The 17,923-nt window shown below is 34.1% G+C and overlaps 5 protein-coding genes across 5 annotated transcripts; 1 reads left to right on the top strand and 4 right to left on the bottom strand.

Moving 5' to 3' along the window:
• The first annotated feature begins 5,446 nt into the window (after positions 1-5,446).
• Positions 5,447-9,370, top strand: LOC149910422 (uncharacterized). The gene is made up of 9 exons (XM_090113676.1): positions 5,447-5,697; positions 5,783-6,275; positions 6,428-6,585; positions 6,824-6,999; positions 7,267-7,417; positions 7,896-8,020; positions 8,171-8,300; positions 8,450-8,633; positions 8,703-9,370. Exons 1-9 carry the CDS (start codon positions 5,616-5,618, stop codon positions 9,094-9,096), a joined length of 1,893 nt encoding a protein of 630 aa, XP_089969802.1. The 5' UTR covers positions 5,447-5,615; the 3' UTR covers positions 9,097-9,370.
• On the bottom strand, positions 9,370-11,724 carry LOC149910421 (ankyrin repeat domain-containing protein 39). The gene is made up of 3 exons (XM_090113688.1): positions 11,591-11,724; positions 11,278-11,499; positions 9,370-11,093 (listed from the first exon to the last, which is right to left on the bottom strand). The coding sequence occupies exons 1-3, from the start codon at positions 11,697-11,699 to the stop codon at positions 10,909-10,911; spliced, it is 516 nt and encodes a 171-aa protein (XP_089969814.1). The 5' UTR covers positions 11,700-11,724; the 3' UTR covers positions 9,370-10,908.
• Positions 11,725-11,780: 56 nt separating this feature from the next.
• On the bottom strand, positions 11,781-12,228 carry LOC149910420 (uncharacterized). Its single transcript, XM_090113711.1, has one exon. It carries the CDS (start codon positions 12,087-12,089, stop codon positions 11,781-11,783), a length of 309 nt encoding a protein of 102 aa, XP_089969837.1. The 5' UTR covers positions 12,090-12,228.
• Positions 11,820-12,927, bottom strand: LOC149910419 (uncharacterized). The gene is made up of 4 exons (XM_090113700.1): positions 12,657-12,927; positions 12,403-12,506; positions 12,138-12,320; positions 11,820-11,959 (listed from the first exon to the last, which is right to left on the bottom strand). The coding sequence occupies exons 1-4, from the start codon at positions 12,736-12,738 to the stop codon at positions 11,936-11,938; spliced, it is 393 nt and encodes a 130-aa protein (XP_089969826.1). The 5' UTR covers positions 12,739-12,927; the 3' UTR covers positions 11,820-11,935.
• Positions 12,928-13,802: 875 nt separating this feature from the next.
• Positions 13,803-15,037, bottom strand: LOC149910418 (uncharacterized). The gene is made up of 3 exons (XM_090109328.1): positions 14,982-15,037; positions 14,138-14,760; positions 13,803-13,876 (listed from the first exon to the last, which is right to left on the bottom strand). The coding sequence occupies exons 2-3, from the start codon at positions 14,757-14,759 to the stop codon at positions 13,803-13,805; spliced, it is 696 nt and encodes a 231-aa protein (XP_089965454.1). The 5' UTR covers position 14,760; positions 14,982-15,037.
• Positions 15,038-17,923: the final 2,886 nt, after the last annotated feature.

The following is a 17,923-nucleotide window of genomic DNA, read 5'->3' as shown; positions in this document are numbered from 1 at the left end:
TCGATGGCCTCTCTAGTACGTAGTACATGGTAGCTCAATGGGCATATGTAAGAAAAAGCTAAAACACATTAGTTTACTTGTTAGAATATTAAAAGGTTTATAACTTTATTTTATCATTCCTCTGTCTATGGTAATTATCATTTTTCTGTCTTGAATCGATTTAGTAATCGATTACGATTCATTTATTTGACTACCTCTTAGAAATAGATCTAGTTTGATCTGATTTCTTTCGATTTACTTCGATGGGATAGGACGAATCGCCGCGCGAGAGGCGTCCTAATCGATTTAGCGTAAAATGAAATTACCATCACTAAAAAGCGCTCGTGACGTCATAACGCTTCAAGGTCAGTACAAAAAATATGACACGCTTGGTTTTCATACAGATCGCGGTATTTGCGTAGTCTATCTATGTCTGTGGTGTTTCACATCAAAAGACAGCATTGCATTTTTGTAGTAATTAGTGCTTTGTTAGTGCTTATATCGTTGACCCCGCAGGAGCTCCTTGTGATAATATAACTGTCTTGTTGGTATTCACAGACATTGCAAATTTAGAACAAGCTCGTGAGAACTTGTCAATCATTGCCTGGAGCTCGAGCGGAGAATTAGCCAGTAGTGCTGCGTCGTCTGCATAAAGGAGGTTATCAACGAAGAGGTCCTCACGGTGTTTTTTGGACTTAAGAAGGGAGATGTTAAACATCCTTCCATCCGTCCTAGTGTGCAAGTGAACACCCTGTTGGTCATCATTAAATGCTGCACGCAGCAATAGCGAGAAATATATTCCAAACAGAGTGGGCGCCAAGACGCATCCCTGACGCACACCTCTGCAAACCTTAAACGGCTTCGATGTACTGCCGTTGAAAACTACAATGCCGTTCATGTTTTCGTGGAAGGATTTTATTAGGCATAGGAGTTTAGGCGGGCACCCTATGCTGTCTAATGCTGAATACAGGCCCTCTCGGCTAACCGTATCGAAGGCTTTGTTAAGATCGACAAACGCCACATACAGCGGAGTCTTCTGCTCTCTACACTTCTCCTGTAGCTGACGTAGCGTAAAAATCATGTCTATCGTTGAACGCTGAGGACGAAAGCCGCATTGGGATTCCGGATAAACACGATTTGCAAGCTTTTGGAGCCTAGATTGAATGACTCGACTAAATAGTTTACCAACAATACTTAGAAGAGAGATACCACGGTAGCTGTTGCAATCACCCCGATCTCCTTTTCCTTTGTATATGGTAACAATATTAGCATCTCGCATATCCTGCGGTACTTCACCTGCTTCCCAGCATTTACACAAGAGATTATAAAGCATCGGCTTAACACACTCAAGTTTGATTATTTCGGCTTGGGTTCCATCACAGCCAGGGCTCTTACCAGTTTTCAGTTTTTTGTTTACGATATCTCTGAATGGCATGCCACTGGTAGAAATCGACAGATTTTGCTATCTAGGGTCCACCGTGTCGAACAATCTCTCACTTAATTCGGAGATCGATATTCGTATCGGCAAGGCGGCGACCATGTTTGGGAAGCTTAATACAAGAGTATGGCGAAGCAAACATCTTACTATTAAAACTAAGATGATAGTTTTCCAAGCTTCCATCTTGAGCATTCTTTTGTATGGGGCTGAAACCTGGACGTCGTATGCAAAACAAGAGCGTCGATTGAACTCCTTCTACATGCGCTGCTTACGCAAGATCTTAGGCATAACGTGGCAAAATAAGATTACCCACGAGAAGGTTCTTGAAATCGCACAGCTACCTAGCCTGACTACGATACTCAAACAGAGACGCCTTCGTTGGCTAGGGCATGTGTACAGGATGGAGCCTTCTCGATTGCCAAGACGCGTTATGCTGGGTGCAGTCGCCGATGCAAAGAGAGACATCGGGAGACCCCTGCTTCGCTTCAAGGATTGTGCAAAGCGTGACATGGCTTCTTTCAATATTGATTATAAAAACTGGGAGAAACTCGCTAATGATCGATCTGATTGGCGCAAACTTGTTTCCGAGGGCTGCAGATTCTGTGACGAAGCGTGGTTCAGAGTACTCGCAAGCAAAAGGATGAAACGTCACCAAGCCGAAAACGAACCTGTTCCAGCAAACTTCCCCTGTCCGACCTGCGGAAAAGTATGTCGATCTCGCATCGGATTGTTTGGACACCAAAAGCATTGCTCAGGCATAGCACCATAAACCGTCTGTAATAGACGTATAGGCCAATGATGATGATGAGTGCTTATATACTCATACTCATTATAAAGTACCTATGGAATATACCTATGGTATTATGTGGAATCGAGGGTAGAAAAAATAGTGTCACATTGTATTTACTAACCCTAGAAAGATAATCATATTGAGTAGTACGGGAAAGATAGTCATGCGTCAAATTTACGCATGTTTTTTATTTAGCTCTAAGTCGAGGTATATTGTTTTTTTTCTGTAAATTGTAAGTTATTATATATTTACAGTTATATTAGAATAACTAGCGGTCCGCCCCGGCTTCGCCCGTGGTACATATGAAAAATAGATGTTGGCCGATTCTCAGACTTACCCGATATGCACAGAAAATTTCATGAGAATCAGTCCACCCGTTTCGGAGGAGTATGCAGACTAACATTGTGACACGAGAATTTTATATATAAGATTAATATTACAAATAATTTATTTTTAATAATTTTTATATATATAAAAAAACGAAAACATTAAACGTCTGCTATAAATCAAGAATTCTCGTAACACGTATTGTTTCTAATAAAAACTTATTTTTACCACAATTATCAGACTTTTTTATGTTATATATATGTTGTACATATAGTTATATGAAAAATTAGTGAGAAACAAGTTTAGTACATATCAACGTATGCTCACCACATAATATAACTATGTTACATTTTTTGCATGAGGCATTTGCCTTTTGTCATATTTCAGAAGGACAAAAAGTATAGTACCGTCATATCCTCCAACATTGCCTTTCCAGCCTATCTTTGCCCAAATATAAATTTTAACTTTCCCGAGTGTTTATGTGGAGTAGCATGACATTTAAGGCTTGTTTTGTTTTTTGGTAGAAAATTAAAGTCTTTTCTCGCAACACTGATTAGATGGCACATGTATAACGTGAATCAGTCTGCTGCTACATGTCGACAAAGTAGGAGGTGTTTTGGTGGTGCCAAATTTTTCTAAAAAAACTTGTCTCTGATCACTGGGAATCAATTAGAATACGTGAATATGTCTTATTATTTATTAAACTAGAATATAAAAAAGGAGGTTATTTGTTATTTCCAAGCAAAAATACGTAGTATTATAGGAGTTTTGTAGCTGGGCAATGTTAGGTTAATAAACGTAGTGTGACCTATCCCAACATTGCCCAACCGTTTTGAGGTGCTAGGGCTGACACATTTTTAACAGACTTCTCAAATAGGTAGCAAGGTAATTTTTTTTAGGTATAAATTAAGTACACAGCATGTTTTTTCTTTTAGGTACCTAGGTAGGATTGTACGAGTATGTATGTCTACCTAGGTACTTTTTAAATGTTTAGTAGAAATTACTTATAGGTACAATAAATATTCATAATTTCAGTTTCATTTTAAAGATATACCTAGAAACAGTACGAACTCAATATTATTGCATGTGTACCTTCCTATTACTTGTTACCCACCTACATATTTTATTAAACTTAATTTTTTCATCCTTTACCTATTTGATTTTTTTGTGACAACCCTAAACCCTAAAGATTTTTGTATGAAGATTGTGAGAAAATTACACCTAACTTTGCCCATACAATTTAATGAAGATCTAAGTAGATCTTCATTAAATTGTATGGGCAAAGTAAGTATTTATCCAAAATAAGTATTTTGGATCATTTTTTGTAAGAGATTCAGCATCTTTGCTTTGTCTTGTACTTTGTCTCTTAAAAACAGCTACGTAAGTCTTAAAATGGCTGAAATATTAAAGGTGGGCAAAGTTGTATACTTTTCCACCTTATTTCGCCCACCTCTTTCTTCCTTATTTTTAGAGAAACTATTAAGAATATGATTATTTCAAGTATATCTATTCATTCTCAATTCAATTCCCTTCTCAAATAACAGCATCAATTCTGTCCATATTTTGTTTTTTCTTGTATATGATCAAAACACTGTGAAAAGCGGGCAATGTTGGAGGATATGACGGTAAATACGTTTTTTTACTGAAAGCCTCCTCAGTACTTTCATACGATGTACCAGATACTTTATTCGGTAACAAATTGGAGATATTATCACGCAAATATCTTATCAAAGCTGGTGATTCTAAACACCCACGCATAAACAAAGAAGACAGTTCCATGCTTCTATATTTCATGTTTTTTTGACTCAGATGTTTTTGCGCTTTGTTGTTAACATTGTGGCTATAAATTAAATATGCAATATGCAGGCAATTTTATTGATTCCATAAAATAAATCTCATTGTCTTCCTACTATTGAACATCAGGGAACACATTCGGTCTAATGCATCTACTCCGCCTTTTGCTTGAATGTAATATATCAGCTTTGCTTTGTATCTCATCGGGAAAAGCTTCTTCTGTGTCACTTTGTTCGTCATCTTCAATTTCGTGGTCCTCCTACTTCACTATCGGTTTCTTCACAGGGACCCTCATAGCTTTGCATAAGAGCGGCTAGTATACAATATTTTTCCAATTTTCTATCCCCAATTGTTTTCTATATTTGCTTTAATATGTACAAAATAAATTTTTAACATAAGTCACAATATACAGTAATAATAAGCTAAAAAATATTCAAACTATCATAGAAGTCAAAATATTAAAAGTCACGGTAAAGATAATCATGCGTAATTTTGACTCACGTAGTCGTTATATTTCAAAATCGGTTACACTAACTTTATTGACACGTATACCATAGGGTAGCTCTCAGTGACTTAGGAAATGTCCAATAAGCACAATTATGGATTCGCGACATTTAAAAAGATACAGCTATATTTCGAAAACGCAGGAGTCATTTTGACGCAGACTATCTTTCTAGGGCTAAATATGTACATACTTATAGGTTCATAGTTATTTCCAAACTACAGAAAACCATTGATTTTATCAAAATTCATCTAATAACCTATCCATATAATATTATGAAGTCGTTGGTATTCAACTAAGACGAAGACCATGGGGTTTATCATTGATGTTTGTAGAAATGGTTTTAGGATAAGCTGATAAGGTGACCATGAGGTGCCATGAGCTTTGTTTAACTTTGTACTATGTTTGTACCATCTCACAAATTATGTACCTATCGGAAGCTATCGGTAAAAAATATTTTAATCTAAGGAAGCGAAATCCTCACGAAATTTTCTGAGAAATTTTCTGATTGACACTTTGATACGATTGACACGGGACACCCTATTGAGTTTTCAATCTATGACTTTGACAGTTTACTGATGTATGAACTCTGAAGTCTGAACTCTGAAATCTGAAGTTGAACCTTTGATAATATTGAATAGTTTTTATGTTCAATACAAAACTACATACTTAGTAATTAGTTCTATATATTTTATCATCATATTTATGTACATAGATCGGTTTATATCCAAATAATTATTGTTCAGATTTGTTTTGTATTATATCGACAAAGCTTTGTCCCAGAAATGAGTAAATCTTTGGAGGATAATTTAATCAACAAAATTATATCAGAAGATCAAGATGCTATCCTTTCTTACATTTCAAAAGGTAATTTTAATAGAAATGGATGGAGAACTGGAATATGATCTACATCATAATAAGTTATATTATACAATAATTTCTATACTTTTAGGTGCAAATCCCAACAAAATTACTAGTCAAGGCAAAACTTGTCTAGGAGAAGCTTCAAGTTTAGGTAATATCACGATTGTTAAATTGTTACTTGAAGCCTGTAAATCAGAAGGAACCAGTCAAATTTCATCCTATGGTGTAGCAAAGAAAAAACACTGTGTTAAATCCCATAAAAGAAAATATAGAGGGACAGGGCAGCATGAAGACAATGTTAGTAAATGTAAGAATCGATCACACAGAGTTAATGTTGATTTTCAGAATGAAAAAGATACTCTTAAATCCAATACTAGTACAAGAACTGACAAGAATCAAGGGTACTTTGTGTTTATAAATAGTGATGGCTCTAGTAGTGATGAAAGTAAGTTTAGCAATATTATATCCCCTAAAAGTCCTTCTTTGGTAACAACACCGTTAGCTGAATTAGAATGGGATGAAGATATTGGAAGTGTTGCCCCAACAACAAGCGAGGATGAGACTTGGTCATCTATGTATAAGTAAGTAATAAATGTAATATAAGATCAATGCATATTCACAATCATATTTTTGAAATGTAGACTCCTATAGATTTCTTCATGAAGTAATATTGTTATAAGTATGTCTAAATTGTACAGAAGAATGAATAGTACTCATATCAATAATGTAATAGGTGGTATGCTGCTATACTTGAGAAATCTGGTGCCGCTATAGCAGCAGCGACAAAGGTTTCAAATGGCATAAATCAGCAAGATGCATTTATGAGAACAGCGTTACATTATGCAGCTGAACAGGGTCATACAGATATTGTTAAATTACTATTGGATGCGGGTACATAATTGGAGTCTAAATCTATTTGAAATTTGTATGTTTTTAGTTTCGCTTTTATTATTTTATTTGCTGATTCAATTATCACAAATAATTTTGAATATTGTTTTCAATTACTGTGAAGTAAACAAACTGAATTGAAAAAAATAATGAGATACTTTTGTAATTATATCTTTGTAGTATGCACTGTAGTTAGCAAATTAGAAAAAGAAATAATAAATATGTGCCTAATTACTTTAAGGAAGCAAATTGGATATAACAGCAGGGGATGGCCTAACATCCCTGCACATAGCTGTGATTAAAAATCATATTGAAACTGTTAAGGAACTTTTGTCAGCAGGAAGTCATGTTAATTATAAAACTCATGAGAAAATGACAGCACTACATTTTGCTGCATCCAGAGGATATTTAGATTTGGTTAGTTACTCTATTTAATATGAAGTTTAAAAATATAGTAGGAAAAGAACTAGATCATCATCATTCATCTAAATTAATGATAATTATGTAATATGATAATGATAATATAATAACGATAATAAATTTTGTTGGAAATAATATGTATTAATTGAAATAAAAATAAATTACATATCAAAAATAAGCCCGTTGTTTATTGTTTAAAATAAATATTTAATAAACTTAAAATAAATAATTGCTATATAACATTTCTTGATTAATGCATTTTAGGTCAAAATCCTTGTCAGCAATGGAGCATATTTAGAGGCAAGAGATACAAATGAACGTACTGCATTATATTTAGCAGCTGGTAGAGGACATGTTGATGTTATAAAATATTTAATATCAGCTGGTGCCAATGTTAATGGTGAAGAAATACATGGTAATTTTTTATAGTCCATACTAATAAATATTAGTTTTAATGCTGCAATGCTGCAATCCTACTAATATTTTAAATGCAAAAGTTTATGAGGATGGATGGATGGATGGATGTTTGTTATTCTTTCACGCAAATACTACTGAACCAATTACAATGAAATTTGGTATGTAGGTACATAGTTAAAGACCCAGAATAAGACAGGACACTTTTTATGCTGGAAATTCAACAGGAACACGAACTATGCAGGTTTTGAAAACGCGGGTAAAGCGTGGTCTGAAATCTAGTTAACCCATTGAGCCCCGAACGGCCCGATCGGGCTACAACACAATAGATTTTCTATTGTGTCTGTGATTCCGGGGCCTGAGTTATTAATAATGTTATAATATGTCATGTTTAAAATTTATTAGGTATACTTACTTAAATTATTTTTTTTATAAAAATTTTATTTAAGAATTTCACTTTTTTTATTTCTTTTTTACAGGCTACACTCCTCTGTGTGAATCAGTTTGGCAAAGATATACAAAAGTAGTTGAGCTTCTTTTAAAGTCTGGAGCAAGGATTACACACTCCCATAAACTTTTACACAATGCAATTTTACAGGGACAGGTACTGATTAAAATTATATTTCTAAGTAAATTCTGGACAAAATAGTATTTAATGGTAATAACAACGAGTTTTTGCATTCAGTATTGTTACTTATTATTAATAGGACATTGTTTTTATCCTAAAAATACATGTGTTTTATTGTTATGATAGGAAGATATAGTAACTATGCTAGTAAGCCATGGAGGAGGCATTAATTTACATAATGATACTGGAGACACTCCTTTGTTATTGGCTGTGCGCCTGTCACAAATTTCAGTGGTGAAAATACTTCTACAAAAAGGTAATATTCAAGAAATTCTTTTGATTCTTTTTTGAAATAACTCTTGCTTTGATATAAATCAAGTAAGGTAAAATCGTTAATATTTTAAAGGTATATAAAGTTTTAATTAACTTCAAAAAGGATAAAGTTTTAAAATGTTTTTCTTCTAGGAGCAAATGCAAATATATGTAATAGCATAACTGGTGCCAATGCTCTTCATGTCGCAGTTGAGAGTGTTAAATGTCCAAATGAATTTGAGGAGCTAATAATCTGGTTATTGGACTATAAAGTAGATATGAATACAACAGCACTTACAGGCGATACAGCTTTAAATCGAGCACTGTTACTACAAAGGTATTAATTATCTTCTTAAATTGATTATCATATTAATTTTAAAATGTTTATGACTTTTTACTTTTTTAGGGACAATGCAGCAATGATATTGATACAACATGGTGCTGACGTAAATGCATGTGATTCACAGTCCTGTGGGTTGGACAATTTAGCTATAGTTAATAGGAGGGTACCAAATAGCATTGCAAGTTTACTCCTAAAAGCTGGTCATTTCATACCAGTTTCTGAATGTAGGGTCGAGAATAGTACTTTACAAACAAAAGATACAACGGAACATTGGCTACATAGCATTTGTAGAGAGCCCTTAAGTCTTTTAGACCTTTGTAGGATTAGAATAAGGTTGTTTTGTAAAAAGAAACCTCTTCACCGTTATATACACTTGTTACCTCTACCAAAGAGCTTAAAAACCTTTCTAATGTTTAGAGATGAGTGTAATATATTTTCATGTAGTTCAAATAAATAATCCTTTGTGATAAAAAGTTGAGTAAAAGTATAAGAATAAAAAACTAATTTACATAGTTACTTACAACAATTATTTATTGAAACACTAGTGGGGTACATAATTAGTAAAATAGAAATATGGATTCTTGGTGTTATTGCAATTTCTTAAAAAAAAATGTTTGGTGTAACATTTCAGTTATACAGTACCAATTTATGGAGGTTTATTCGTCTAAAATAGTAAATAAAAAACAATGTTGTAATTATGGTCTTCATAATGTATCAGTACCATGATGGTTTCCAACTAATATCTTATTCATCATAATTAGAATTTATTTTTTCATTCAATATTAATAGACAGGTATATTGTCTTATTTATTCTTTTCGCTGTTTCAAGTAATATCATATCGGTTACAATAGTTATAGTTTAAAATAAATATTGCAATATAATGTAATGTAGTAGGACTACATAGTTTTTAACAAATCTAAAGCAACCTCCAAAAAACTACATTTCTGAAACCTTACAATGTAATACCTTAGAATTAATGCATATTGGATCTTAGTTTTTTTAAAGTAGTAATTGTTAATCATGAATTTTATGGCTCAATGGCCTCAATATTAAATAATTCTTAACAGAAACCTTCTAGATTGTCAATAAACTTACATTGGTATTAGGTAAGTATAACAATTTATTCTTAAAGACATGAATTTACTTATTTATAAATAAATGGTCCATATATTAAAGTAAGTAATATGTGACCGTTATGCATTACCTAATTAAATTTTGTGACCATATTAATTAAAAGATGATTTAGGTATGTTTGATAATTGCTTCAAACGCCAATTAATACCAACAATAGATCATATAAAAAGGCTTGCATATATTATTGTTATTCCAAAGAGCATGTTATCAATTATTAGTGATTTATTTAATGATAATTTAAGTATACAATAAGTAATATTATTAATATTTTAAATATATTGATGAAAAACAGTGTAATTAACATGATTGTGATATGTAATTATACAACATCTAATATACTAGTCAAGCTGACGATTGTGTAATAAATTCATAAAAAAAAATACTCCAAATATTTTTAGATTCAGACTTTCATGAAAAAAATTTAAGGACTTCTCTTTCGAAAACTTGCTTAACCTTTAATCACTTTCACATCAACAAGCCCCTAACTAATTTCAAGGATACAGCCATACTTCATAAGGCTTATAAAAGTTTAGGCCTTGATTAATAGTTAAAAATATGGTAATATGTGTGTTTTGTTATTCTAAAAACAAAATAATTCAATTGCAGTTTTGGAAAGGAAAGTCCACATTATGAAACGGTAAAAAAATATTGTTTATAGTCAATGATATTATAAGTAGAAGTATAGATAGGTTACCAACACAACATTGGCAATAGCACACTGACGAACACATGTAGATTGTAGACGTCAAACTAAGATGGCATTATTCAACTATTGTGAGAGAAAAAACTCAGTAAATTGTGGCCAATTAGACACATTTTAATTTGCCACTCCCGGACTATTAATAACCTATCTACACCTTTTTAATTACACTATCATTGGTTCTTAGTAGTGTGGGTATGGTTAGCAACAAGAGTATCTTTTAAATGCCAAGGATTATTTCAGATATACATATTATATAACTGACGAATTGCATATTTTCTTACAAAAACAGTAGAGAATAACAAAATACAACTTGTTGCTGACTATATAACACGATGGTCCATAAATAATTTAAATAAATCTTTCAAATAAAACATAATATAAGCTACTAGAGTGATACAATTATATAAAAATAACATTTAGTCCATCTTTTTCTATAAGGGCTTTAAACCTCTTTTATCCTTAACATTCTGTAACTCTGGACATGCCTTAAGTAAAATATCTACCAAATGAAAATGTTTATATTCTGTAGCTTTATGAAGAGAATTTTTGCCATCATCATCTTGCAAATCCACTTTGGCTCCAGATTCAATGAGAAGTTTCACTGTAGACAATTTTCCTATAACAGAAATTAAATCTTAGTTTTATGATGTATCCACACCTTTAAATATTAAATTAGTATTTAAATATCAAATAAATTAAAAATATCAATTTAATGACATTTATTGTAGCTCTAAACCGTTGCTCAAAAACTATTTGTATCTGTTCATGTTACATGGAATACTTGGAGTTCTTCAAATTACCTGCTGCAGCAGCTCTGTGTAAAGGTGTTGCTTTTCCACTCTTCGTTTGAATATCAATCTGTGCACCCTTTGCTATTAACAGTTTGCAAATGTCATCATGACCATTTCTAGCTGCATAGTGCAAAGCCGTATAGCCTGCATTGTCTTGGGCATTAACTACTTCAGAAACATTTTTAGCTCGATCAATCAAATAAAGAACTTTATCTTTATCTCCAGAAAATGCTGAAATAGTAGAAGATGAAAGTAGAATTGTACATTACAAATAAAATAAAATATATCTTTATTCAAAGGACTTTTTTTAAATTATATTCACCTGCATTCCATATGCCTCTTTCCCAATCCATTTCCGATAAAGTTTGACATACTGATTTATTTGCACTGGCAGCATTGCAATGATGATTACAACAATCTCTGTCAGCCATTTGAATTGTTGAAATAATTAAAGATGATGAAATAATTATTATGTTAATGAAATTATGACGATGGAAGAGTATTGATATGATTTAAATATCACGGCCTAAAGTCCAAGTTATCTCTGCTTCTCCAGTACTTGCAACAATCTTATATCCCAACTGGCTCAATGAATTAATCAGTTGAAGGACATTTGTTTTCATAGTTACACCATTAACCACATCTCCAGATCCTGGGTATTTCTTGGTCAATGCTTTGATTTCCTCTTGACCTAAACCAAATACAGAGCAATCATTGGCATGAAGTGAACCTTTAACTGCAATATATACTACACCATCTTCAGACATTGGAATGTTTGCTAAGTTGGTTCCAGACACATTTTGACTGCCTTTTGTTTCCATTATATAGTAATATTATTAAGTATTAGATATAAAATAATAAACTTAAACCTCGTCGTCTTTGTTAGAATGATGATAGTGCATAGCCTCTTTGCTAAAATTTGTGATATTGTCTTGCTCTACAATTATAGAAGGTTCTGGTTCAGAAAATTCTTTTCTCATAGTCCACATATACTCATTGTAGTCTTGTTTTACTGCTGTAGAACTAGAAGCAACAACTTTGTAACCCAATACCTGAAAAGCAAAAAACTTAAATAGCTCTTTTCTGCAAAACAAACAATATCAATAATCTAATTAAATCCTTATCATTAGGTACCTCAAGAGCACTAAGTATGACGCATGGATGTTGCAGATAAACAATTGTTGAATCGTCACAATACCCTCCACAGGCAAAACGTTTTAGTTGCTCTATATCTCCAGCTAAAAAATTGGAAGTTTTATTAGATATTAAAGTAAGTGTGTACCTATGTGAATTTAGTTAATACGTTGTATCATATTTGCTTACTGAAGGGTGGGTCGGAATTAAGTTTTTATTATGGACAAAACTATACTCTTATGTGTAAGATCTACCTTTCAAACCCGATACCAAAACACGCCAAGGGTTTTTATGTCCATACGAAGCCAAATTGCCTCGGATCAAAATGTAGGGCATTGATTACGGATAAAATAAACTCTTTCAAAAATATTTAAGAACGACTGTAAATTGTTTACCACTCCTATAGATTTAAAAATATTTAAAGGCAAAATCAAAAAATATATGTACTTAAGATTTTAATACCTACTACCACTTGGAAAATTAGTCAATATTTTTAGTTTTGACTCTTGTAACTTGTCGTTGTCGCTTGTCGTTGTCAGTGTCCACTGTCCCCTGTCAATTATTATGATGGCTCTTCACAAACAGTATAGTAATAGCCACAGGTAATAGCTCTTCATACCAAACCTCAGCAACATATATTTTGTAAAATGGCTTTACAACACAGAACAGTAAAAAAACACAAATTTATTTTTACCTTAGACTTTAGAGTATAATATAATATTACAATAGTATAGAGCGCGTGTATTGCACAAATTGCTTAGTGCGCTGTGCGCATCGTTGATCGTAGGCAGTAGTAACTAGTAGGACTGTTGATGAAATATCGATATATCGAAATATCGATATTATTATTTCGAAATATCGATATTTATTACTAATATTTTTTCTTAGATCATTTAAGTAATGGATGGAGTACGCTGGCAAATGTTCTAACTAAACTTTCTGCTGATTTTGGTGCGGGGAGGGTAACTCACACTATGAAACACAATCACACATTCACAAAAATAATATGTGTCACGAAAGTCGTAACATTAACTCTTTCAGTCACACTTTTGACTAACATGAAAGTTTGTAAAATAGAGAATATTTTACAAACTTTCATGTTAGTTTAAGGATCATTTACAACTAAAATTTCACAGAAAGTAAGAAAAAAAAATCTAGTTATGAAGGCTTTCAAGGAATGAGGTGGTTAGCGACACTAACCACCATGACTATTGATACAAACAAAACTATGATGAATTATATTTATTAATTATTAATATTATCAGTTATTATAAAGATTTTCATAAAATCCATGTAAAAATCACTTTTTATGAAAATCGGAAAAACATGTTTTTCCTTTACGTAAGCAAAGTGGCACTTTATATGTACTGCACTGCGATGTAGTACGCACTGGAGATATTTTAGTGCTGCATTTGCAGCATCTTCTCGAAGTACTTCTCTCTGGTTGATGGCGACTGCATTCTAGGCGAATTTCCTGAGGGACTGTAGGCTTATGACGTTTTATAAATGCAGGTCCTGGAGATGAGGCCGTGGAACTACGGTTACTGTTTACTGATTCAGACCTTTGTTTGACATATGCTGGCGCCAGTAGACCCTGGTATACGCTTGTCAAGGTCCGGGCGTGCGGACTGAAGTTCTTTATAAATCAAAAAGGCGTTGACGACGCAACAATCAAGGAAATGAAAAAAAATCCTGTGCCACCACTTATGGGATTTTCTGTCAATAGCATAACTGCCTTTGAGTTGATCGAATTTGTCGACAAAATTCATATTTGCGTTATAGTCTTTTACGGCTTCTGGACAGGACACTTCAACACTGGTACCATCGCGCTCCCTGCGGTTAACTTTACCGACATTCTTAGGGTCATGATAGTTTGACAAAATAAATACTGATCTCTTGTCTTTCCATTTCAACAAACATACGTTTGTGTCACTTATCCGGTAATCGTGTTCGCCTCTTTGCAAACGATTATCTTCTTTCAGCGTTAACCAAATAGGTGTAACACTCTCCATGCATAGAATTTGATCGGTGAGTCCCACACTTTCAGAAAACTCACCTGGTATGTCCATCTTAAAACTCTTCTTCCATTTTGGAGCTTTGTTTGAATTTACAGTGTTGGACTCTGTAGAATCTAGATTCCGGCATACTAAGCTAGACAAAGGGAGGTCATCATCGGGATCCAAATTATCATCATCGGAAACTTGAACTTCTCCAACCAAATCGCCTAATACCAACGGATTTGGCTGATCTTCTGTACCTGCCTCGTCGTCCTCATCGCTACAAATACTCTTGCTACCTGAAGGAAGGTCTTCCAACAAGTATTCTGCTATTTCTTTATCTTGCAGCCGGCGCGACATACTGTAATAAATACGAAAAAGACTCTTAAAGTTACATACAAACGTTTCATGTAAGTTATGAACATAAACACGCAACAGTCACGGTGGTTAGTTTACTAACCACCATACTTTCGTTTTGAATACACATCGAAAACACAAAAGTATTAGTAATTTTATGTGAACACGTATAAAATACATATATGACAATACGCTGAGTAAAAAATATTAAAGAAAAATACTTACTTACCCGTTTTACAGATTTTTTTATCACACACGCAAATAAAAGCACGTTAGCCCAGTATTCAATTCAACGAAAATGAACTATCATTGATTCAAATATGTGGGCAGTTAGCCGTAACTTGTCAACGTCAAAGTCACCTTGCATAGTAATTCAACCGTTTGTCGCTAGATAGCGTGAGTGTTAAGTAAAAAATTTGCAAAGAGGTGGTTAGTGACACTAACCACCAAGACTGAAAGAGTTAACATTTTTATCAAAAAGTGAATGGCGCTTACGATTTTTAGTTTCGAGCACGTTGATTCCATACTAAACGCGGACCCCCTCACCCCTTACCTCAGGCCCGAATAGCTAAGGGTACGCGCAGACAGAGAGCGTTCTGCGTTCCGCGTTCTACGTTCTGCGTTCCGCGTTCTTTGTAATGTGAAGGATCTATAGCGCCGGCGCACACAGAACGCAGTTAGACCGCGGCGGTCATTCGGAACGCTTGCGTTCTCGCGTTCTCTGTACAGAATTACAAAGAACTCGCGTTCTCGCTATGGCTGGTCCGTCTTCTCCAATTGGTATCTTGTTTTTCTATTTCAGATTTTACATAGTCACGTAACTCATTGAAGCTATTTATTGACATTCGAAAATAAATATAAAATCTCTCTTCATCTTGAAGCAGCTCAGGCATAAGAATACTAAATTCTCCCATATCATCTCGTTTCGTGTTGATAGGGTGTACCCAACATTTTCTACTTTTTTTTGACTCCTCTAGACTCCACAAAAGCAAGGCTTCATCTTCGGAAGATGAACTTTCGAGAGACATGTTTCACGTGCGGAGAGTCACGAAATAGAACGCAAATGTCTTGAACGGCTCCTGTGTGCGCTAGAACGCAGAACGCAGAACTGACGAACGCAGAACGCAGAACGCGGAACGCAGAACGCTGTATGTCTGCGCGTAGCCTAGACTTTCGCTGACCGCCTAACGATAATGTTAACTGCTAACTTTAAAACGTAATGATTTTAAAGTTAGCAGTTGCTTGACAATTTTTTATCATCTGAACGAGTTGCTTCTTCAATCAATCTTTAGCCAAACAGCTGAACATACATAATATAAAACAAAGAGTATTTTTTATAACTCAGAAAAATATTGGTATACCTACATAATTGTCATATTTAACTCATACTACTTATGTACATTCATAATTTAATTTGTTAAATAAATCTACATAATTAAGTATACTTTTCTAGGGTCAAAAAAAATAGTAATAGAACTTCAACAGAGAATATAAAAAATTGTCTGAGGAAATAACAATTACTTGCATTTGTTCTATAGTCTATACTCTATACCACCTCTATACCAGGGGTTCCCAATCTTTTTCAGCTCGCGGCGCAGTTTCATGTTTAGTTTTTTGTCACGGCGCCCTACCCACACAACAGAGCTATTTGAAAGGAAACAGTCGATATATTAGGTACCTATAATACAAGAATAGAAACTAGGTTAAGCAGAGAAGAACAAAAATTAAAAATATTAACTCAATTTCTTTATTCTAAAATAATTTAAAAATAAATCAACAAGTAGGCTTAAGAAAAACGAAAATAAATCACAATAAAGGCGATGCGCGCGACGTATCGTCGAGTCGAACCTTGTATTTTATTTTACGACGCGACGTTATATTTCTTACCGATTTGAGCGCTCAAAAAAGATAATCTATACTAATATGAGTTTGTCTGTTTGAACGCGCTAATCTCAGGAATTTCATTATTTCGGTGTTATCCATCCAGCCCATTCATCGATATATCATCACGCTAAGTAAGCGCTAAGACCAACAGGAGCGGTGCCAAGCGGGTGAAACCGTGGAGTGAGCTAGTCGCGAATATAAGCAGATCGACTTACTTCGCCCCTCTAACTTTCTACGGCGCACCAGGGCGCCGCGGCACAACGTTTTGGAACCCCTGCTCTATACTATTCCTACAATATGGCACTGGGCTGCCCCATGGCAACATGCATGGTACATGATACATCATGAGTAGGGCCATTTGAAGAAAATCGTATTATAAAAAAAAATAGATTTTATCCTCCTACTAATCCATATGTACTAATATTATAAATGCGAAAGTAACTCTGTCTGTCTGTCTGTTACTCAATCACGCCTAAACTACTGAACCAATTTGCATGAAATTTGGTATGGAGATATTTTGATACCCGAGAAAGGACATAGGCTACCTTTTATTGCGAAATATGTACCACGGGCGAAGCCGGGGCGGACCTCTAGTATTATTATAAATGCGAAAGTTTGTACGGATGTGTGTGTGTTTGTTACTCTTTCACGCGATTTCTGAACCGATTACAATGAAATTTAGCACACATATAGAGGGTAATTTGGATTAACACATAGGATAGGTTTTATCCCGGAAATCCCACGGGAACGGGAATTATGTGGGTTTTCCTTTGAAAACGCGGGCGAAGCCGTGGGCGGAAATCTAGTAATATTATAAGTCAGTAAGATTTTAACCCACATTATGATAGTTTTAAATTATTGTTAAATTACCTATACCTTCACAGTTCGTGAGTAGAGAAAAGATTAACATTATTTTACTAGGCCATGAATCATGATGGTATCGATTTTCAATTATCTTATTAATGAATTCTAATATCTGCCAATAACGTGTAGCCTAAGCGTGGAGCCATGTCCTCGCGTTTAATCACAACTTGTTTACTAATTTTGTTAAAACGAAATACGAGTCACTACACCAGCGATGAGAAATAAAATGGTTAGAATAATAAGGAAAACAAAAATAGATTAATAGGAGTAAGTATAGGACTCGCAACATTTAGGGTTCCGTACAAATGTGTACTTAACACGTTCACTGCGGCATGTCCAGTATCGGGCCATCAGCGACTACACCACAGTGCGGCGCTCAAAATCGCAGTTTTCACCGTGGTGCGGCGAGGTTTTTTATA

This window comes from Colias eurytheme, chromosome 2 (assembly GCF_061535395.1).
Source record: "Colias eurytheme isolate Ceu_HAF_F1 chromosome 2, ilColEury1 Martin Lab GWU primary, whole genome shotgun sequence".
NCBI lineage: Eukaryota > Metazoa > Arthropoda > Insecta > Lepidoptera > Pieridae > Colias > Colias eurytheme.
The sequence above is the reverse complement of the archived record's forward strand: the minus strand, read 5'-3'. Positions and strand labels throughout refer to the sequence as shown.